Source organism: Phyllobates terribilis, unplaced genomic scaffold (genome assembly GCF_046119375.1).
Source record: "Phyllobates terribilis strain yellow unplaced genomic scaffold, ASM4611937v1 Scaffold_5__5_contigs__length_657084704, whole genome shotgun sequence".
NCBI classification, from domain to species: domain Eukaryota; kingdom Metazoa; phylum Chordata; class Amphibia; order Anura; family Dendrobatidae; genus Phyllobates; species Phyllobates terribilis.
Genome location: NW_027362765.1, coordinates 352,770,185 through 352,794,359, shown reverse-complemented (window position 1 = coordinate 352,794,359; position 24,175 = coordinate 352,770,185). Strand labels below are relative to the sequence as shown.

Genomic DNA, 24,175 nt, shown 5'->3' with positions numbered 1-24,175 from the left:
AGTACTCTGCTGTGTGGAGTCTCATCCTCTGCTCTGTATTATCTGATGGGTATGTAGTACTCTGCAATGTGGAGTCTCATCCTCCTCTCTGTATTATCTGATGGTTATGTAGTACTCTGCGGTGCGGAGTCTCATCCTCCTCTCTGTATTATCTGATGGGTATGTAGTACTCTGCGGTGCGGAGTCTCATCCTCCTCTCTGTATTATCTGATGGGTATGTAGTACTCTGCGGTGTGGAGTCTCATCCTCCCCTCTGTATTATCTGATGGGTATGTAGTACACTGTGGTGTGGAGTCTCATCCTCCGCTCTGTATTATCTGATGGGTATGTAGTACTCTGCTGTGTGGAGTCTCATCCTCTGCTCTGTATTATCTGATGGGTATGTAGTACTCTGCAATGTGGAGTCTCATCCTCCTCTCTGTATTATCTGATGGTTATGTAGTACTCTGCGGTGCGGAGTCTCATCCTCCTCTCTGTATTATCTGATGGGTATGTAGTACTCTGCGGTGTGGAGCCTCATCCTCCTCTCTGTATTATCTGATGGGTATGTAGTACTCTGCAGTGTGGAGCCTCATCCTCCTCTCTGTATTATCTGATGGGTATGTAGTACTCTGCTGTGTGGAGTCTCATCCTCCTCTCTGTATTATCTGATGGGTATGTAGTACTCTGCGGTGCGGAGTCTCATCCTCCTCTCTGTATTATCTGATGGGTATGTAGTACTCTGCGGTGTGGAGTCTCATCCTCCCCTCTGTATTATCTGATGGGTATGTAGTACTCTGCGGTGCGGAGTCTCATCCTCCTCTCTGTATTATCTGATGGGTATGTAGTACTCTGCGGTGCGGAGTCTCATCCTCCTCTCTGTATTATCTGATGGGTATGTAGTACTCTGCGGTGCGGAGTCTCATCCTCCTCTCTGTATTATCTGATGGGTATGTAGTACTCTGCTGTGCGGAGTCTCATCCTCCCCTCTGTATTATCTGATGGGTATGTAGTACTCTGCTGTGTGGAGTCTCATCCTCCTCTCTGTATTATCTGATGGGTATGTAGTACTCTGGTGTGGAGTCTCATCCTCCTCTCTGTATTATCTGATGGGTATGTAGTACTCTGCTGTGTGGAGTCTCATCCTCCCCTCTGTATTATCTGATGGGTATGTAGTACTCTGCTGTGTGGAGTCTCATCCTCCCCTCTGTATTATCTGATGGGTATGTAGTACTCTGCTGTGTGGAGTCTCATCCTCCCCTCTGTATTATCTGATGGGTATGTAGTACTCTGCTGTGTGGAGTCTCATCCTCCCCTCTGTATTATCTGATGGGTATGTAGTACTCTGCTGTGTGGAGTCTCATCCTCCCCTCTGTATTATCTGATGGGTATGTAGTACTCTGGTGTGTGGAGTCTCATCCTCCTCTCTGTATTATCTGATGGGTATGTAGTACTCTGTGGTGTGGAGTCTCATCCTCCCCTCTGTATTATCTGATGGGTATGTAGTACTCTGCAGTGTGGAGTCTCATCCTCCTCTCTGTATTATCTGATGGGTATGTAGTACTCTACAGTGTGGAGTCTCATCCTCCTCTCTATATTATCTGATGGGTATGTAGTACTCTGTGGTGTGGAGTCTCATCCTGCCCTCTGTATTATCTGATGGGTATGTAGTACTCTGCAGTGTGGAGTCTCATCCTCCTCTCTGTATTATCTGATGGGTATGTAGTACTCTACAGTGTGGAGTCTCATCCTCCTCTCTGTATTATCTGATGGGTATGTAGTACTCTGCGATGTGGAGTCTCATCCTCCTCTCTGTATTATCTGATGGGTATGTAGTACTCTGTGGTGTGGAGTCTCATCCTCCTCTCTGTATTATCTGATGGGTATGTAGTACTCTGTGGTGTGGAGTCTCATCCTCCCCTCTGTATTATCTGATGGGTATGTAGTACTCTGCAGTGTGGAGTCTCATCCTCCTCTCTGTATTAGCTGATGGGTATGTAGTACTCTGCGGTGCGGAGTCTCATCCTCCTCTCTGTATTATCTGATGGGTATGTAGTACTCTGCTGTGTGGAGTCTCATCCTCCGCTCTGTATTATCTGATGGGTATGTAGTACTCTGCTGTGTGGAGTCTCATCCTCCTCTCTGTATTATCTGATGGGTATGTAGTACTCTGCGGTGTGGAGTCTCATCCTCCTCTCTGTATTATCTGATGGGTATGTAGTACTCTGTGGTGTGGAGTCTCATCCTCCTCTCTGTATTATCTGATGGGTATGTAGTACTCTGCGGTGTGGAGTCTCATCCTCCCCTCTGTATTATCTGATGGGTATGTAGTACTCTGCGGTGCGGAGTCTCATCCTCCTCTCTGTATTATCTGATGGGTATGTAGTACTCTGCTGTGTGGAGTCTCATCCTCCTCTCTGTATTATCTGATGGGTATGTAGTACTCTGTGGTGTGGAGTCTCATCCTCCTCTCTGTATTATCTGATGGGTATGTAGTACTCTGCGGTGTGGAGTCTCATCCTCCTCTCTGTATTATCTGATGGGTATGTAGTACTCTGCGGTGTGGAGTCTCATCCTCCTCTCTGTATTATCTGATGGGTATGTAGTACTCTGCAGTGTGGAGTCTCATCCTCCCCTCTGTATTATCTGATGGGTATGTAGTACTCTGCAGTGTGGAGTCTCATCCTCCTCTCTGTATTATCTGATGGGTATGTAGTACTCTGCAGTGTGGAGTCTCATCCTCCTCTCTGTATTATCTGATGGGTATGTAGTACTCTGCAGTGCGGAGTCTCATCCTCCTCTCTGTATTATCTGATGGGTATGTAGTACTCTGCAGTGTGGAGTCTCATCCTCCTCTCTGTATTATCTGATGGGTATGTAGTACTCTGCAGTGTGGAGTCTCATCCTCCTCTCTTCTCTTCCAGCCTGTGAATGTAATGGACACGCCAGTATCTGTGAGATGCAGACCGGGAAATGCCACTGCACCACCAAGGGGATCAAAGGAGACCACTGCCAGCTGTGAGTACCCCCATCATTGTGTGCTGTCCTCCTGGACTACTCCCCATCGCCTATCAATCTGCAGCTGTCGCCCCTTTATCATCCTGATCAGTAAGGGACCCCCAGAGATCACATTACCAAGAAGTACCAATAGCTCTGTAAACTGTCATACTCCAATCACATCCAAAGCTGCAGTCACGTAACAAGAACTTGTCTGTTAGCATTGTACTGATCCCATCTGCAATCCCACAGAATACTGACTGCCGCTCTGGAGGTGACAGGAGGATAAGACACAATGTAACAGCAGAATAGTGACTGCCGCTCTGGAGGTGACTGGAGGATAAGACATGATGTAACAGCAGAATAGTGACTGCAGCTCTGGAGGTGACTGGAGTATTAGACACGATGTAACAGCAGAATAGTGAGTGCAGCTCTGGAGGTGACTGGAGTATTAGACACGATGTAACAGCAGAATAGTGACTGCAGCTCTGGAGGTGACTGGAGGATAAGACATGATGTAACAGCAGAATAGTGACTGCCGCTCTGGAGGTGACTGGAGGATAAGACATGATGTAACAGCAGAATAGTGACTGCAGCTCTGGAGGTGACTGGAGGATAAGACATGATGTAACAGCAGAATAGTGAGTGCAGCTCTGGGGGTGACTGGAGGATAAAACATGATGTAACAGCAGAATAGTGACTGCAGCTCTGGAGGTGACTGGAGGATAAGACATGATGTAACAGCAGAATAGTGACTGCAGCTCTGGAGGTGACTGGAGGATAAGACATGATGTAACAGCAGAATAGTGACTGCAGCTCTGGAGGTGACTGGAGGATAAGACACGATGTAACAGCAGAATAGTGACTGCAGCTCTAGAGGTGACTGGAGGATAAGACACGATGTAACAGCAGAATAGTGACTGCCGCTCTGGAGGTGACTGGAGGATAAGACATGATGTAACAGCAGATTAGTGACTGCAGCTCTGGAGGTGACTGGAGTATTAGACACGATGTAACAGCAGAATAGTGACTGCTGCTCTGGAGGTGACTGGAGAATAAGACATGATGCAACAGCAGAATAGTGACTGCAGCTCTGGAGGTGACTGGAGGATAAGACATGATGTAACAGCAGAATAGTGAGTGCAGCTCTGGAGGTGACTGTAGTATTAGACACGATGTAACAGCAGAATAGTGACTGCAGCTCTGGAGGTGACTGGAGAATAAGACATGATGTAACAGCAGAATAGTGAGTGCAGCTCTGGAGGTGACTAGAGTATTAGACACGATGTAACAGCAGAATAGTGACTGCTGCTCTGGAGGTGAATGGAGAATAAGACATAATGTAACAGCAGAATAGTGACTGCAGCTCTGGAGGTGACTGGAGGATAAGACACGATGTAACAGCAGAATAGTGAGTGCAGCTCTGGAGGTGACTGGAGTATTAGACACGATGTAACAGCAGAATAGTGACTGCTGCTCTGGAGGTGACTGGAGAATAAGACATGATGTAACAGCAGAATAGTGACTGCAGCTCCGGAGGTGACTGGAGGATAAGACACAATGTAACAGCAGAATAGTGACTGCCGCTCTGGAGGTGACTGGAGGATAAGACATGATGTAACAGCAGAATAGTGAGTGCAGCTCTGGAGGTGACTGCAGGATAAGATACAAGATAACAGCAGAATAGTGAGTGCAGCTCTGGAGGTGACTGGATGATAAGACACGATGTAACAGCAGAATAGTGACTGCAGCTCTTGAGGTGACTGGAGGATAAGACACAATGTAACAGCAGAATAGAGACTGCAGCTCTGGAGGTGACTGGAGGATAAGACATGATGTAACAGCAGAATAGTGATTGCAGCTCTGGAGGTGACTGGAGGATAAGACACAAGATAACAGCAGAATAGTGAGTGCAGCTCTGGAGATGACTGGAGGATAAGACACGATGTAACAGCAGAATAGTGACTGCAGCTCTGGAGGTGACTTGAGGATAATACATGATGTAACAGCAGAATAGTGACTGCCGCTCTGGAGGTGACTGGAGGATAAGACATGATGTAACAGCAGAATAGTGAGTGCAGCTCTGGAGGTGACTGGAGGATAGGAGATGATGTAACAGTAGAATAGTGAGTGCAGCTCTGGAGGTGACTGGAGGATAAGACACAAGATAACAGCAGAATAGTGAGTGCAGCTCTGGAGGTGATTGGAGGATAAGACACGATGTAACAGCAGAATAGTGACTGCAGCTCTTGAGGTGACTGGAGGATAAGACACAATGTAACAGCAGAATAGTGTCTGCAGCTCTGGAGGTGACTGGAGGATAATACATGATGTAACAGCAGAATAGTGAGTGCAGCTCTGGAGGTGACTGGAGGATAAGATACAAGATAACAGCAGAATAGTGAGTGCAGCTCTGGAGGTGACTGGATGATAAGACACGATGTAACAGCAGAATAGTGACTGCAGCTCTTGAGGTGACTGGAGGATAAGACACAATGTAACAGCAGAATAGAGACTGCAGCTCTGGCGGTGACTGGAGGATAAGACATGATGTAACAGCAGAATAGTGATTGCAGCTCTGGAGGTGACTTTAGGATAAGACATAAGATAACAGCAGAATAGTGAGTGCAGCTCTGGAGATGACTGGAGGATAAGACACGATGTAACAGCAGAATAGTGACTGCAGCTCTGGAGGTGACTGGAGGATAATACATGATGTAACAGCAGAATAGTGACTGCCGCTCTGGAGGTGACTGGAGGATAAGACATGATGTAACAGCAGAATAGTGAGTGCAGCTCTGGAGGTGACTGGAGGATAGGACATGATGTAACAGCAGAATAGTGAGTGCAGCTCTGGAGGTGACTGGAGGATAAGACATGCTGTAACAGCAGAATAGTGAGTGCAGCTCTGGAGGTGACTGGAGGATAAGACACAAGATAACAGCAGAATAGTGAGTGCAGCTCTGGAGGTGATTGGAGGATAAGACACGATGTAACAGCAGAATAGTAACTGCAGCTCTTGAGGTGACTGGAGGATAAGACACAATGTAACAGCAGAATAGTGACTGCAGCTCTGGAGGTGACTGGAGGATAATACATGATGTAACAGCAGAATAGTGACTGCAGCTCTGGAGGTGACTGGAGGATAGGACATGATGTAACAGCAGAATAGTGAGTGCAGCTCTGGAGGTGACTGGAGGATAAGATATGCTGTAACAGCAGAATAGTGAGTGCAGCTCTGGAGGTGACTGGAGGATAAGACACGATGTAACAGCAGAATAGTGAGTGCAGCTCTGGAGGTGACTGGAGGATAAGACACGATGTAACAGAATACTGACTGCCGCTCTGGAGGTGACTGGAGGATAAGACACGATGTAACAGCAGAATACTGACTGCCGCTCTGGAGGTAACTGGAGGATAAGACTCGATGTAACAGCAGAATAGTGAGTGCAGCTCTGGAGGTGACTGGAGGATAAGACATGATGTAACAGCAGAATAGTAATTGCAGCTCTGGAGGTGACTGGAGGATAAGACACAAGATAACAGCAGAATAGTGAGTGCAGCTCTGGAGGTGACTGTAGGATAAGACACGATGTAACAGCAGAATAGTGACTGCAGCTCTGGAGGTGACTGGAGGATAATACATGATGTAACAGCAGAATAGTGTCTGCCGCTCTGGAGGTGACTGGAGGATAAGACATGATGTAACAGCAGAATAGTGAGTGCAGCTCTGGAGGTGACTGGAGGATAGGACATGATGTAACAGCAGAATAGTGAGTGCAGCTCTGGAGGTGACTGGAGGATAAAACATGCTGTAATAGCAGAATAGTGAGTGCAGCTCTGGAGGTGACTGGAGGATAAGACACGATGTAATAGCAGAATAGTGAGTGCAGCTCTGGAGGTGACTGGAGGATAAGACATGATGTATCAGCAGAATAGTGATTGCAGCTCTGGAGGTGACTGGAGGATAAGACATGATGTAACAGCAGAATAGTGATTGCAGCTCTGGAGGTGACTGGAGGATAAGACACAAGATAAACGCAGAATAGTGAGTGCAGCTCTGGAGGTGACTGGAGGATAAGACACGATGTAACAGCAGAATAGTGACTGCAGCTCTTGAGGTGACTGGAGGATAAGACACAATGTAACAGCAGAATAGTGAGTGCAGCTCTGGAGGTGACTGGAGGATAAGACACGATGTAACAGCAGAATTGTGAGTGCAGCTCTGGAGGTGACTGGAGGTTAGGACATGCTGTAACAGCAGAATAGTGAGTGCAGCTCTGGAGGTGACTGGTGGATAAGACACGATTTAACAGCAGAATAGTGAGTGCAGCTCTGGAGGTGACTTGAGGATAAGGCATGATGTAATAGCAGAATAATGACTGGAGCTCTGTAGGTGACTGGAGGATAAGAGATGATGTAACAGCAGAATAGTGACTGCAGCTCTGGAGGTGACTGGAGGATAAGACATGATGTAACAGCAGAATAGTGACTGCAGCTCTGGAGGTGACTGTAGGATAAGACACAATGTAATAGCAGAATAGTGACTGCAGCTCTGGAGGTGACTGTAGGATTAGACATGATGTAACAGCAGATTAGTGACTGCAGCTCTGGAGGTGACTGGAGGTTAGGACATGATGTAACAGCAGAATAGTGAGTGCAGCTCTGGAGGGGACTGGAGGATAAGACACGATGTAACAGCAGAATAGTGACTGCAGCTCTGGAGGTGACTGGAGGTTAGGACATGATGTAACAGCAGAACAGTGAGTACAGCTCTGGAGGTGACTGGAGGATAAGACACGATGTAACAGGAGAATAGTGAGTGCAGCTCTGGAGGTGACTGGAGGATAAGACATGATGTAACAGCAGAATAGTGAGTGCAGCTGTGGAGATGACTGGAGGATAACACACGATGTAACAGCAGAATAGTGAGTGCAGCTCTGGAGGTGACTTGAGGATAAGACATGATGTAACAGCAGAATAGTGACTGCAGCTCTGGAGGAGAAGACATGATGTAACAGCAGAATAGTGAGTGCAGCTGTGGAGGTGACTGGAGGATAAGACATGATGTAACAGGAGAATAGTGAGTGCAGCTCTGGAGGTGACTGGAGGATAAGCCGTTCTTCTTGTGGTGTGATCTAGTGCGTCTCCCCCTCCTGATGGTAAGTCCTAGTGTCTGTGTGACTTGTGGGGGCTCCTCTGACTCTCCCCAGGAGGGTCTCGCCGGCCTCACACGTCGCAGGCAGCGAGCGGTACTAACACTCTTCTGATGAGCGATGTATAATTAATATGATGAAATGACTTTTCACGGTTTTGTGGTTGGTCCCCCGGCGAGTAACACGTGGGCGGAAAAATCCCCAAAAAGTAAAATGCGAGAACGACTCCATGTAATCTTATCCGGAGCCGAAGAAAATGCCCCCGAACGGGAACAGAGGAGAAATTACTGCAAGGTCGTTATATACATGAAATCCTGACTGGCCCCGGACCCCCAGAGCGTGAGAGACCCCGGAATAGACGGCAGCGCCTGAGACACCACGGGATGGACGGCAACGCCTGAGACACCGCGGGATGGACGGCAGCACCTGAGACACCACGGGATGGACGGCAGCGCCCGAGAGACCCCGGAATAGACCGCAGCACCTGAGAGACCCCGGAATAGATGGCAGCTCCCCAGAGACCCCGGAATAGACGGCAGCACCTGAGACACCACGGGATGGACGGCAACGCCTGAGACACCGCGGGATGGACGGCAGCACCTGAGACACCACGGGATGGACGGCAGCACCTGAGACACCGCAGGATGGACAGCAGAGCCCGAGAGACCCCGGAATAGATGGCAGTGCCCGAGAGACCCCGGAATAGACGGCAGCACCTGAGACACCACGGGATGGACGGCAGCACCTGAGACACCACGGGATGGACGGCAGCGCCCGAGAGACTCCGGAATAGACGGCAGCGCCCGAGAGACCCCGGAATAGACGGCAGCGCCCGAGAGACCCCGGAATAGACGGCAGCGCCTGAGAGACCCCAGAATAGACGGCAGCACCTGAGACACCGCGGGATGGACAACAGCACCTGAGACACCGCGGGATGGACAGCAGCGCCCGAGAGACCCCGGAATAGACGGCAGCACCTGAGACACCGCGGGATGGACGGCAGCACCCGAGAGACCACGGGATGGACAGCAGCGCCTGAGACACCGCGGGATGGACAGCAGCGCCTGAGACACCACGGGATGGACGGCAGCGCCCGAGAGACCCCGGAATAGACGGCAGCGCCCGAGAGACCCCGGAATAGACGGCAGCGCCTGAGAGACCCCGGAATAGACGGCAGCACCTGAGACACCGCGGGATGGACAGCAGCACCTGAGACACCGCAGGATGGACAGCAGCGCCCGAGAGACCCCGGAATAGACGGCAGCACCTGAGACACCGCGGGATGGACGGCAGCACCCGAGAGACCCCGGAATAGACGTCAGCACCCGAGAGACCACGGGATGAACAGCAGCGCCTGAGACACCGCGGGATGGACAGCAGCGCCTGAGACACCGCGGGATGGACGGCAGCACCTGAGACACCACGGGATGGACGGCAGCGCCCGAGAGACCCCGGAATAGACGGCCGCACCTGAGACACCGCAGGATGGACAGCAGCGCCCGAGAGACCCCGGAATAGACGGCAGCGCCTGAGAGACCCCGGAATAGACGGCAGCACCTGAGACACCGCGGGATGGACAGCAGCACCTGAGAAACCCCGGAATAGACGGAAGCACCTGAGACACCGCGGGATGGACGGCAGCACCTGAGACACAACGGATGGACGGCAGCGCCCGAGAGACCCCGGAATAGACGGCAGCACCTGAGACGCCACAGGATGGACGGCAGCGCTCGAGAGACCCCGGAATAGACGGCAGCACCTCAGACACCGCGGGATGGACGGCAGCACCCGAGACACCGCGGGATGGACGGCAGCGCCTGAGAGACCCCGGAATAGACGGCAGCACCTGAGACACCGCAGGATGGACAGCAGCGCCCGAGAGACCCCGGAATAGACGGCAGCACCCGAGACACCGCGGGATGGACAGCAGCGCCCGAGAGACCCCGGAATAGACGGCAGCACCTGAGACACCACGGGATGGACGGCAGCGCCCGAGAGACCCCGGAATAGACGGCAGCGCCTGAGAGACCCCGGAATAGACTGCAGCACCTGAGACACCGCGGGATGGACAGCAGCACCTGAGACACCGCGGGATGGACAGCAGCGCCCGAGAGACCCCAGAATAGACGGCAGCACCTGAGACACCGCGGGATGGACGGCAGCACCCGAGAGACCCCGGAATAGACGGCAGCACCCGAGAGACCACGGGATGGACAGCAGTGCCTGAGACACCGCGGGATGGACAGCAGCGCCTGAGACACCGTGGGATGGACGGCAGCACCTGAGACACCACGGGATGGACGGCAGCGCCCGAGAGACCCCGGAATAGACGGCAGCACCTGAGACACCGTGGGATGGACGGCAGCACCTGAGACACCACGGGATGGACGGCAGCGCCCGAGAGACCCCGGAATGGACGGCAGCACCTGAGACACCGCGGGATGGACGGCAGCGCCCGAGAGACCCCGGAATAGACGGCAGCGCCTGAGAGACCCCGGAATAGACGGCAGCACCTGAGACACCGCGGGATGGACGGCAGCACCTGAGACACCGCGGGATGGACAGCAGCGCCCGAGAGACCCCGGAATAAACGGCAGCGCCTGAGAGACCCCGGAATAGATGGCAGCGCCCTAGAGACCCCGGAATGGACGGCAGCACCTGAGACACCACGGGATGGACAGCAGCACCTGAGACACCGCGGGATGGACAGCAGCGCCCGAGAGACCCCGGAATAGACGGCAGCACCTGAGACACCGCGGGATGGACGGCAGCACCCGAAAGACCCCGGAATAGACGGCAGCACCCGAGAGACCCCGGAATAGACGGCAGCGCCTGAGAGACCCCGGAATAGACGGCAGCACCTGAGACACCGCGGGATGGACAGCAGCACCTGAGACACCGCGGGATGGACAGCAGCGCCCGAGAGACCCCGGAATAGACGGCAGCGCCTGAGAGACCCCGGAATAGACGGCAGCACCTGAGACACCGCGGGATGGACAGCAGCACCTGAGACACCGCGGGATGGACGGCAGCACCTGAGACACCGCGGGATGGACGGCAGCACCTGAGACACCTCGGGATGGACAGCAGCACCTGAGACACCGCGGGATGGACAGCAGCGCCCGAGAGACCCCGGAATAGACGGCAGCACCTGAGACACCGCGGGATGGACGGCAGCACCCGAAAGACCCCGGAATAGACGGCAGCACCCGAGAGACCCCGGAATAGACGGCAGCGCCTGAGAGACCCCGGAATAGACGGCAGCACCTGAGACACCGCGGGATGGACAGCAGCACCTGAGACACCGCGGGATGGACAGCAGCGCCCGAGAGACCCCGGAATAGACGGCAGCGCCTGAGAGACCCCGGAATAGACGGCAGCACCTGAGACACCGCGGGATGGACAGCAGCACCTGAGACACCGCGGGATGGACGGCAGCACCTGAGACACCGCGGGATGGACGGCAGCACCTGAGACACCTCGGGATGGACAGCAGCACCTGAGACACCGCGGGATGGACGGCAGCACCTGAGACACCGCGGGATAGACGGCAGCACCCGAGAGACCCCGGAATAGACGGCAGCACCTGAGACACCACGGGATGGAAGGCAGCACCTGAGACACCGCGGGATGGACGGCAGCACCCGAGAGACCCCGGAATAGACGGCAGCACCTGAGACACCGCGGGATGGACGGCAGCACCCGAGACACTGCGGGATGGACAGCAGCGCCCGAGAGACCCCGGAATAGACGGCAGCACCTGAGACACTGCGGGATGGACAGCAGCGCCCGAGAGACCCCGGAATAGACGGCAGCACCTAAGACACCGCGGGATGGACGGCAGCGCCCGAGAGACCCCGGAATAGACGGCAGCGCCTGAGAGACCCCGGAATAGACGGCAGCACCTGAGACACCGCGGGATGGACGGCAGCACCTGAGACACCGCGGGATGGACAGCAGCGCCCGAGAGACCCCGGAATAAACGGCAGCGCCTGAGAGACCCCGGAATAGATGGCAGCGCCCTAGAGACCCCGGAATGGACGGCAGCACCTGAGACACCACGGGATGGACGGCAGCGCCCGAGAGACCCCGGAATAGACGGTAGCGCCTGAGAGACCCCGGAATAGACGGCAGCACCTGAGACACCGCGGGATGGACAGCAGCACCTGAGACATCGCGGGATGGACAGCAGCACCTGAGACACCGCGGGATGGACAGCAGCGCCCGAGAGACCCCGGAATAGACGGCAGCACCTGAGACACCGCGGGATGGACGGCAGCACCCGAAAGACCCCGGAATAGACGTCAGCACCCGAGAGACCACGGGATGGACAGCAGCGCCTAAGACACCGCGGGATGGACAGCAGCGCCTGAGACACCGCGGGATGGACGGCAGCACCTGAGACACCACGGGATGGACGGCAGTGCCCGAGAAACCCCGGAATAGACGGCAGCACCTGAGACACCGCGGGATGGATGGCAGCGCCTGAGAGACCCCGGAATAGACGGCAGCGCCTGAGAGACCCCGGAATAGACGGCAGCACCTGAGACACCGCGGGATGGACAGCAGCACCTGAGACACCGCGGGATGGACAGCAGCACCCGAGACACTGCGGGATGGACAGCAGCACCCGAGAGACCCCGGAATAGACAGCAGCACCTGAGACACCGCGGGATGGACGGCAGCACCTGAGACACCACGGGATGGACGGCAGCACCTGAGACACCGCAGGATGGACGGCAGCACCTGAGACACCGCGGGATGGACAGCAGCGCCCGAGAGACCCCGGAATAGACGGCAGCACCTGAGACACCGCAGGATGGACGGCAGCACCTGAGACACCACGGGATGGACGGCAGCACCTGAGACACCGCGGGATGGACGGCAGCACCCGAGACACTGCGGGATGGACAGCAGCGCCGGAGAGACCCCGGAATAGACGGCAGCACCTGAGACACCGCGGGATGGACGGCACCGCACATTACTGTCCGTTTACTGCAAAATTTCTGATTCTCCAGCCTGAAATGGCTGACAACAGAAAGCATTAGAATGCATTCATGTATGTGGCAAATAGGGAAAGGATGCACAGCATTCACAAGGCTGCAGCTGAAATCCCCCAGCATTCCCCATTGTTCAGTATGCTCAGACCCTGTGCCGGCCGCTGGCCCCCAGAGCTGACAGTCTACAGGACGCCGTCACCGGCTCCTCCAGTTACCGAGGGCCGTGAAACGAGTCCAGCGATTTTGCTCACTGATCCAGCTGAGCTGTCCCCCGCTTTGCCGAGCGATCGGCGAGACGCATTTATTAGCAGGTTAATTATAGCGGAGGTGAGGAATGTCGCAGGTTTTGTGCCGAGCGTCGGCTTTTTATAGGCGTCAAGTCTGAACTCGTCGCTAAATACGGTAATGAGCGCCGGAGAAAATAACGTCCCCCGGAGACGTGAGAAGTGATGACGATGTGATCCTGGGAGAGCTGAGGAACTGGCGCAATGTGTCAGAGGCCCCCGCTCCTACTACCCCATAGATCATGGGCTCATCTCATACAGGACAGAATGTGAAGGGCCCCATTATAATACCGCCATAGAGTGCCTGTGTGCTGCCATATAGTGAGCACATAAGGAGTCATGGCATGTGCGGCGGCCATCGTGGGTGTCGGGGGCAGAGGCCTCCTTTACCGATAGGAGGAGGTGGGTGTAAAGTGCCGATCGGTAGCTCCGATATCGTCACCGGGTCAGCGGCGGACACAATGTGAATAATGTAATAATGAAAGAAAACAAAGTAACAAAACTCCATCAATGTGTATCCGGCCCGCTGTGCGGAGAAACACCCGTCCCCAGCGGCTGATAACAGCGAGACGATGCTGACGTCACCACAACTCATCACATCTCGGTGGTCACACAGCTTTATTTGTTTTGCTGTGTTCAAGCCGCTCCAGCTCTGCTACATCATCCTGAGCCACTCCAGTTCTGCTACATCATCCTGAGCCGCTCCAGCTCTGCTACATCATCCTGAGCCGCTCCAGCTCTGTTACATCATCCTGAGCCGCTTCAGCTCTGCCACATCATCCTGAGCCGCTCCAGCTCTGCCACATCATCCTGAGCCGCTCCAGCTCTGCCACATCATCCTGAGCCGCTCCAACTCTGCTACATCATCCTGAGCCGCTCCAGCTCTGCTACATAATCCTGAGCCGCTCCAGTTCTGCTACATGATCCTGAGCCGCTCCAGCTCTGCTACATCATCCTGAGCTGCTGCAGCTCTGCTACATCATCCTGAGCCGCTCCAGTTCTGCTACATCATCCTGAGCCGCTCCAGCTCTGCTACATCATCCTGAGCCGCTCCAGCTCTGCTACATCATCCTGAGCCGCTCCAGCTCTGCTACATCATCCTGAGCCGCTCCAGTTCTACTACATCATCCTGAGCAGCTCCAGTTCTGCTACATGATCCTGAGCCGCTCCAGCTCTGCTACATCATCCTGAGCCGCTGCAGCTCTGCTACATCATCCTGAGCCGCTCCAGTTCTGCTACATCATCCTGAGCCGCTCCAGCTCTGCTACATCATCCTGAGCCGCTCCAGCTCTGCTACATCATCCTGAGCTGCTACAGCTCTGCTACATCATCCTGAGCCGCTCCAGTTCTACTACATCATCCTGAGCCGCTCCAGTTCTGCTACATCATCCTGAGCCGCTCCAGCTCTGCTACATAATCCTGAGCTGCTGCAGCTCTGCTACATCATCCTGAGCCGCTCCAGTTCTGCTACATCATCCTGAGCCGCTCCAGCTCTGCTACATCATCCTGAGCTGCTCCAGCTCTGCTACATCATCTTGAGCTGCTCCAGCTCTGCTACATCATCCTGAGCTGCTCCAGCTCTGCTACATCATCCTTAGCCGCTCCAGTTCTACTACATCATCCTGAGCCGCTCCAGTTCTGCTACATCATCCTGAGCCGCTCCAGCTCTGCTACATCATCCTGAGCCACTCCAGCTCTGCTACATCATCCTGAGCCGCTGCAGCTCTGCTACATCAGCCTGAGTTGCTCTAGCTCTGCTAAATCAACCTGAGCCGCTCCAGCTCTGCTACATCAACTTGAGCCGTTCCAGCTCTGCTACATCATTCTGAGCCGCTCCAGCTCTGCTACATCATTCTGAGACCCTCCAGCTCTCCTAAATCAACCTGATCCTCTCCAGCTCTGCTACATCATCTTGAACCGCTCCAGCTCTGCTACATTATCCTGAGCCGCACCAGCTCTGCTACATCATCCTGAGCCGCTCCAGCTCTGCTACATCATCCTGAGCCGCTCCAGCTCTGCTACATCATCCTGAGCCGCTCCAGCTCTGTTACATCATCCTGAGCCGCTCCAGCTCTGCTACATCATCCTGAGCCGCTCCAGCTCTGCTGCATCAACTTTAACCGCTCCAGCTCTCCTACATCATCCTGAGCCGCTCCAGCTCTGCTACATCAACCTGAGTCGCTTCAATGCTGCTAAATTAACCTGAGCCGCTCCAGCTGTGCTACATCATCCTGAGCCGCTCCAGTTCTACTACATCATCCTGAACCGCTCCAGTTCTGCTACATCATCCTGAGCCACTCCAGCTCTGCTACATCATCCTGAGCCGCTGCAGCTCTGCTACATCAGCCTGAGCTGCTCTAGCTCTGCTAAATCAACCTGAGCCGCTCCAGCTCTGCTACATCAACTTGAGCCGTTCCAGCTCTGCTACATCATTCTGAGACCGTCAAGCTCTCCTAAATCAACCTGATCCTCTCCAGCTCTGCTACATCATCTTGAACCGCTCCAGCTCTGCTACATTATCCTGAGCCGCTCCAGCTCTGTTACATCATCCTGAGCCGCACCAGCTCTGCTACATCATCCTGAGCCGCTCCAGCTCTGCTACATCATCCTGAGCCGCTCCAGCTCTGCTACATCATCCTGAGCCGCTCCAGCTCTGCTACATCAACTTGAGCCGCTCCAGCTCTGCCACATTATCCTGAGCCGCTCCAGCTCTGCCACATTATCCTGAGCCGCCCCAGCTCTGCCACATCATCCTGAGCCGCTGCAGCTCTGCTACATCATCCTGAGCCGCTCCAGCTCTGCTACATCATCCTGAGCCGTCCAGCTCTGCTACATCATCCTGAGCCGCTCCAGCTTTGCTACATCAACCTGAGCTGCTTCAGCTCTCCTACATCATCCTGAGACGCTGCAACTCTGCTACATCATCCTGAGCCGCTCCAGCTCTGCTACATCATCCTGAGCCGCTCCAGCTCTGCCACATTATCCTGAGCCGCTCCAGCTCTGCCACATCATCCTGAGCCGCTCCAGCTCTGCTACATCATCCTGAGCCGCTCCAGCTCTCTTACATCATCCTGAGCCGCTCCAGCTCTGCTACATCATCCTGAGCCGCTCCAGCTCTGCTACATCATCCTTAGCCGCTGCAGCTCTGCTACATCATCCTGAGCCGCTCCAGCTCTGCTACATCATGAGCCCCTCCTACTCTGCTACATCATCCTGAGCCGCTCCAGCTCTGCTACATCATCCTGAGCCGCTCCAGCTCTGCTACATCATCCTGAGCCGCTCCAGCTCTGCCACATCATCCTGAGCCGCTCCAGCTCTGCCACATCATCCTGAGCCGCTCCAGCTCTGCCACATCATCCTGAGCCGCTCCAGCTCCGCGACATCATCCTGAGCCGCTCCAGCTCTGCCACATCATCCTGAGCCGCTCCAGCTCTGCTACATCATCCTGAGCCGCTCCAGCTCTGCTACATCATCCTGAGCGGCTCCAGCTCTGCCACATCATCCTGACTGCTCCAGCTCTGCTACATCATCCTGAGCTGCTCCAGCTCTGCCACATCATCCTGAGCCGCTCCAGCTCTGCCACATCATACTGAGCCGCTCCAGCTCTGCCACATCATCCTGAGCCACTCCAGCTCTGCTACATCATCCTGAGCCGCTCCAGCTCTGCTACATCATCCTGAGCCGCTCCAGCTCTGCCACATCATCCTGACTGCTCCAGCTCTGCTACATCATCCTGAGCCGCTCCAGCTCTGCCACATCATCCTGAGCCGCTCCAGCTCTGCCACATCATCCTGAGCCCCGGTCTTTACACAAGAATCAGGGCGAGTGGGTGGAGAACCAGATGTGAGCGAGGCCGGCGCAGATGGGAAACGCATGCTGTCATTAAAGGAGACAGTATAATATTGATGCCGAGTAGAGGAACTACAACTACCAGCCAGAGATCCGGACATTGGGAAAGCTGGGTGACAAGTATAACAGCCGCCAATATGGCGTCACCCAGCAGCGGACATGAGTGCGGTGGAAGAGGCTATGCACGGACGTATATCTCCCCGGGGGTCTTGATTGCAGGGTTTGTGCTGTTAGCCAGTGCAGGATAAGTCCGAATCCTAAATTATGGGGGTCCGATCACCCCAAGACCACCAGAGCTGCTGACATGGTGTTTTCCATATCTCATGGACTTCAGTGGAGAGCGCGGCGGATATTGGGGGTTATCCTCCTCACCTGTTCCTCCCTAGTTCTCAGCTGAGCGCATGGTTTCCCTTCTTGCTCGGGGCCGCTGGTAATTAGCGCTCGGCTCATCGGTGTAAATATGTCACCGGCGGCAGCGATGCCAATGTTACCGCTGGTGAAGCAGGTGCGCGGTTAATGCTGCGCCATAAAAACTCCTCCTGAAATATTTCATTAGTTCTTCTTTTCTGGGCGGTTAATTACCCACCTGGGGGCCGGTGCTCTTACAGGGGCTGAACACCCCTCTCTGCCGCCGCAGCCCCTCCAGGAACACCAGTGACGGATCGGCTGATACGGAGTGCGCGGCCATATACCGACGTACGCGGCTGACACCGGCGCCAACTCTCTTCCATGTCTGTGTTTTCTGGTGAATGATCGAGCATCTAATCAGGAGATAAAACCAGTAATAGCACCGCTGCTCCCCATCACTGAACGCTTTACGTTACCCCGTATATCAGCGCCGCGCCGGGAGACGCAGGAACGTTACATTGTAGCAAGGAAAGAAAACGGTTCAAGCTAAGGTCACCCAGAAAACCGCGGGCAGCGACCAAACGCCAGAGACCGCCAGCAACCTCCATCCACCCTCCGCCCCACCTGCATCTCGTGTAAAGACAAGATCATCAACTCCTCAATTATCTACTACTGATCCTGAGATCTTCTCACATCACCTCCAGAGCTGCACTCACTATTCTGCTGTTACATCATGTCCTATACTCCAGCCACCTCCAGAGCTGCACTCACTATTCTGCAGTTACACCCAGTCTTATCCTCCAGTCACGTCCAGAGCTGCACTCACTATTCAGCTCAGACATGATGTATTGGCAGAATAGAGACTTGAGCTCTGGATGTGACTGGTTGCTAAGAACCACTGATAGTTTTCTGCAATGTATCAGTAGTTTAGCTCACAGAGGACTGTATTGATTAGTAATAATAATCTTTTTATTTATATAGCGCCAACATATTCCGCAGCGCTTTACATACATAATCATCATCATCATCATCTCTGTCCCCATCGGGGCTCACAATCTACATTCCCTATCAGTCCTTGGAGTGTGGGAGGAAACCGGAGAACCTGGAGGAAACCCACAGAAACACGGGGAGAACATACAAACTCCTTGTAGAAGTTGTCCTTGGTGGGATTTGAACCCAGGACCCCAGCGCTGCAAGACTGCAGTGCTAACCACTGAGCCACCGTGCAGTGCTAACCACTGAGCCACCGTGCTGCCCTATTGATTGGAAACAATTGTAACAAACCCTCAGCTGTCAGCAGGTGGTCAGGAAGGAATCTCTGCCTCTGAATGAATACACAAATATTTTCATTCATTGAAAGCAAGTAGAGATCTTGAATATGGTAAGAAATGGAAGTGTGCGGTCCGGGAGAAAACCGTAAGACGAATCTTTCGTGATGATCTTTGGCATCAGTCTGTATATTCCGTGTGCGGACAGTAACGGCGGCTCTTGTATCTAATCTCCCCGTCCACCGCATCTGTCCACGGCGAGTAATTCTTGCCTTCCCGTTATTTTACTTTGCTGTGCCGCCATATTTCTCGGAGTAAAGGCCAGGCCGTGCATCGGGGAGACTGATACCGTGTGATATTTATGAGGCTCCTTTTATCTGGAAGTTGCAGGGATTGTGCGCGGCTTCTCCTCTCCAGACGCCTTCCTGACCGCGCAAATATTTACTACTGTAAAAAGTCCATTACAAATACCCTAAATTATATCACTGTGAAAACTCGCACCGTCCTCACCACGTCCTGGTGTCATCACCGCAGATCCCGGAGATCAGCATTTACCAGTGATCCTCTGCAGAATCGGTGTTCTCCGGATTCATCCACTGTCCCTTCTACAGATTGTCCCCTCTCTTCCTCTATGCCACACTCCAGACTCCTCTTCCTCTGTCCCCCCTCCTCCGGACTCCTCTTCCTCTGTCCCCCCTCCTCCCGGCTCCTCTTCCTCTGTCCCCCCTCCTCCGGGCTCCTCTTCCTCTGTCCCCCCTCCTCCGGACTCCTCTTCCTCTGTCCCCCCTCCTCCGGACTCCTCTTCCTCTGTCCCCCCTCCTCCGGACTCCTCTTCCTCTGTCCCTCCTCCTCCGGGCTCCTCTTCCTCTGTCCCCCCTCCTCCGGACTCCTCTTCCTCTCTTCCCCCTCCTCCGGTCTTCTCTTCCTCTGTCCCCCCTCCTCCGGACTCCTCTTCCTCAGTCCCCCCTCCTCCGGACTCCTTTTCCTCTGCCCCCCCTCCTCCGGGCTCCTCTTCCTCTGCCCCCCCTCCTCCGGGCTCCTCTTCCTCTGTCCCCCCTCCTCCGGGCTCCTCTTCCTCTGTCCCCCCTCCTCCGGGCTCCTCTTCCTCTGTCCCCCCTCCTCCGGACTCCTCTTCCTCTGTCCCCCCTCCTCCGGACTCCTCTTCCTCTGTCCCCCCTCCTCCGGACTCCTCTTCCTCTGTCCCCCCTCCTCCGATCTCCTCTTCCTCCCCCCCCCTCCTCCGGACTCTTCCTCTGGCCCCTCCCTCCTCCGGACTCTTCGTCTGGCCCCTCCCTCCTCCGGACTCTTCCTCTGGCCCCTCCCTCCTCCGGACTCTTCCTCTGGCCCCTCCCTCCTCCGGACTCTTCCTCTGGCCCCTCCTCCTTTTGGACTCTTCCTCTGGCCCCTCCTTCTTCCGGACTCTTTCTCTGTCCCCTCCCTTCTCCGGACTCTTCCTCTGCCCCCCCCCCCTCCTCCGGACTTTCTGTCCCCCCTTCTTACGGACTCTTCCTCTGTCCCCCCTCCTCCGGACTCCTCTATATACAGTGCACATGTAGAATGTAGATATGACCCCGGATGTTCTGACATACTCTGATTTTTCTGTGTTTTTTTCCACAGATGTGATTCTGAGAACCGTTACTTGGGGAACCCGCTGCGAGGAACCTGCTACTGTAAGTATTAATGTGCGGGGCCTGTACTGGGACACGGGGGGTGCGGGTCTATACTGGGACATGTGGGGTGGGTGTGCGGGTCTATACAGGGACACGCGGGGTGGAGGTGCAGGTCTATACTGGGACACGCGGGGTGGGGGTGCAGGTCTATACTGGGACACGTTGGGTGGGGGTGCGGGTCCATAGTTGGACACGCGGGTGGGGGTGCGGGTCTATACTGGGACACGCGGGGTGGGGGTGCGGGTCTATACTGGGACACGCGGGGTGGGGGTGCGGGTCTATACTGGTACACGGGGGTGGGGGTGCTGGTCTATACTGGGACATGCAGTGTGGGTCTATACTGGGACACGCGGGGTTCGGGTCTATACTGGGACACGCGGGGTGGGGGTGCGGGTCTATACTGGGACACGCGGGGTGGGGGTGCGGGTCTATAATGGGACACGCAGGTTGGGGGTTATGGGTCTATACTGGCCCTGCGCCTCCTTTCTGGGGTCCTCCACTGACACCCTACACCTCATGTCTCCCCCCTGGGGTCCTCCTCTGACTCTCTGCACCTCCTGCTTCTCTCCTGGGGTCCTCCACTGATGCCCTGCGCCTCCTGACTCCCTCCTGTGGTCCTCCACTGACATTCTGCACCTCCTGCTGCTCTCCTGGGGTCCTTCGCAGACACCCTCACCTCATGCCTCCCTCCTGGGATCCTCCACTGATTCTCTGCTCCTCCCACTTCTCTCCTGGGGTCCTCCACTGATGCCCTGCACCTCCTGCTTCCTTCCTTGGGTCCTCCACATACACCCTCTGCCTCCTGCCCCCTCCTGGGGTCCTCCACTGACGCTTTTCGCCTCCTGCCTCCCCCTGGGTTCCTCCACTGACGCTCTGCACCTCCTGCTTCTCTCCTGGAGTACTCCACTGACGCCCAGCGCCTCATGCCTCCCTTTGGGGTCCTCCACTGACGCCCTGCGCCTCATGCCTCCCTCTGGGGTCCTCCACTGACTCCTTGTGCCTCCTGCCTCCCTCCCGGGATCCTCCACTGACGCCCTGTGCCTCCTGCCTCCCCCCTGGGGTCCTCCACTGACTCCCTGTGCCTCCTGCATCCTTCCCGGGATCCTCCACTGACGCCCTGCGCCTCATGCCTCCCTCTATTGTCCTCCACTGACTCCCTGCGCCTCCTGCCTCCCTCCCGGGATTCTCCACTGACGCCCTGTGCCTCCTGCCTCCCCCATGGGGTCCTCCACTGACGCTCTGCACCTCCTGCTGCTCTCCTGGGGTCCTCCACTGACGCTCTGCACCTCCTGCTCTCCTGGGGTCCTTCGCAGACACCCTGCACCACATGCCTCCCTCCTGGGGTCCTCCACTGGCGCCCTGAGCCTCCTGTTTCCCTCCCGGTGTCCTCCGCGTTTCTTTTTTGCCAGTGATTGATCAGATGACGGCTTTTCACTGGATACAATGTGACAACAATGTATCGGGGGAGCCGTCACCGTCCTGTGATGTGCGATGTCCGCGGTGCAGAATGCTGCAGCCGAGCGATTATCAGTCTTGGTCCAGGCTGGTACGAGGACGTGTCTGTCCACAGCGTCGATGTGCAGCTGATGGAAGTGTCTGCTGTCCTGCGGAGACTGATGTGTCAGGATAATGGCGTCCGATGTGAAATACACGAGACATGCAGTGCGGAATGTGCCGAAGTATCCAGCTCACCGCAGTAATGAGCGGAAGTGTCCCTACAGCTGCATGTCCTCCTCCACATCCTCACCATACCCCCGACATGTTCCCCTCCATGTCCTTCATCATATCCCCCACATGACTCTACTACATCCCCTGCCATGACCTCTGCTACATCCCTGCTAGATCTGCCGGACTTCTCCCCTCCATGTCCTCCCCCACGTCCGTTGCCACATCTCCTCCATGTTCTCTGCCCCATCCCTGACCATATTCCCCCTCCACGTCCTCTGCCTTCCTCCGCCACGTTTCCCTCCACGTCCTCTGCTTTGTCCTCCACCACATTTCCCTCCACGTCCTCTGCCTTGTCCTCCACCACTTTTCCCTTCACGTCCTCTGCCTTGTCCTCTGCCACGTTTCCCTCCACATCCTCTGCCTTGTCTTTCGCCACGTTTCCCTCCATGTCTTCTGCCTTGTCCTCCTCCACATTTCCCTTCATGTCCTCTGCCTTGTCCTCTGCCATGTTTCCCTGCACATCCTCTGCCTTGTCTTCCACTACGTTTCCCTCCACGTTCTCTACCTTGTCCTCCGCCACGTTTCCCTTCATGTCCTCTGCCTTGTCCTCCGCCACATTTCCCTTCATGTCCTCTGCCTTGTCCTCCGCCACATTTCCCTTCATGTCCTATGCCACTTTTCCCTCCACGTCCTCTGCCTTCTCCTCTGCCACATTTCCCTTTATGTCCTATGCCACTTTTCCCTCCACATCCTCTGCCTTGTCCTCCGCCACATTTCCCTTCATGTCCTATGCCACTTTTCCCTCCACGTCCTCTGCCTTGTCCTCCGCCACGTTTCCCTCTATGTCCTCGGCCTTGTCCTCCGCCACGTTTCCCTCCACGTCCTCGGCCACGTTTCCCTCCACGTCCTCTGCCTTGTCCTTCACCACGTTTCCCTCCGTGTCCTCTGCCTTGTCCTCTGCCATGTTTCCCTCCGAGTCTTCTGCCTTGTCCACCACATTTCCCTCCCCGTCCTCTGCCTTGTCCTCCGCCATTTTTCCCTCCGCGTCCTCTGCCTTGTCCTCCACCATGTTTCCCTCCGCGTCCTCTGCCTGGTCCTCCACCACATTTCCCTCCATGTCCTCTGCTTTGTCCTCCGCCATGTTTCCCTCCGCGTCCTATGCCTTGTCCTCCGCCACGCTTCCCTCCACGTCCTCTGCCTTGTCCTCCGCCATGTTTCCTTCCACGTCCTCTGCCTTGTCCTCCGCCACGTTCCCCTCCGCGTCCTCTGCCTTGTCCTCCACCACGTTTCCCTCCGCGTCCTCTGCCTTGTCCTGCACCACTTTTCCCTTCCCGTCCTCTGCCTTGTCCTCCGCCATGTTTCCCTCCGTGTCCTCTGCCTTGTCCTCCACCACGTTTCCCTCCCCGTCCTCTGCCTTGTCCTCCGCCATGTTTCCCTCCACGTCTTCTGCCTTGTCCTCCACCACGTTTCCCTCCCCATCCTCTGCCTTGTCCTCCGCCATGTTTCTCTCCGCGTCCTCTGCCTTGTCCTCCGCCACGTTTCCCTCCATGTCCTCTGCCTTGTCCTCCGCCATGTTTCCCTTCGCGTCCTCTGCCTTGTCCTCCACCACGTTTTCCTCCCCGTCCTCTGCCTTGTCCTCCGCAATGTTTCCCTCCACGTCCTTTGTCTTGTCCTCCGCTACTTTTCCCTCCACGCCCTCTTCCTTGTCCTCCGCCACGTTTCCCTCCACGTCCTCTGCCTTGTCCTCCGCCACGTTTCCCTCCGCATCCTCTGCCTTGTCCTCCACCACGTTTCCCTCCACGTCCTCTTCCTTGTCCTCCGCCACGTTTCCCTCCACGTCCTCTTCCTTGTCCTCCGCCACGTTTCCCTCCACGTCCTCTGCCTTGTCCTCCGCCACGTTTCCCTCCACGTCCTCTTCCTTGTCCTCCGCCACGTTTCCCTCCACGTCCTCTGCCT

At 55.4% G+C, this 24,175-nt stretch overlaps 1 protein-coding gene across 1 annotated transcript in view; it reads left to right on the top strand.

Annotated features, from left to right (window-relative positions):
* ATRNL1 (attractin like 1) overlaps nt 1-24,175 on the top strand; it is a 1,189,422-nt gene that overhangs the window by 649,745 nt on the left and 515,502 nt on the right. The window contains exons 20-21 of the mRNA XM_073684631.1: nt 2,904-2,997; nt 20,499-20,551. Coding sequence (XP_073540732.1) covers nt 2,904-2,997; nt 20,499-20,551 — 147 coding nt within the window. The remainder of the gene's footprint in view (nt 1-2,903; nt 2,998-20,498; nt 20,552-24,175) is intronic.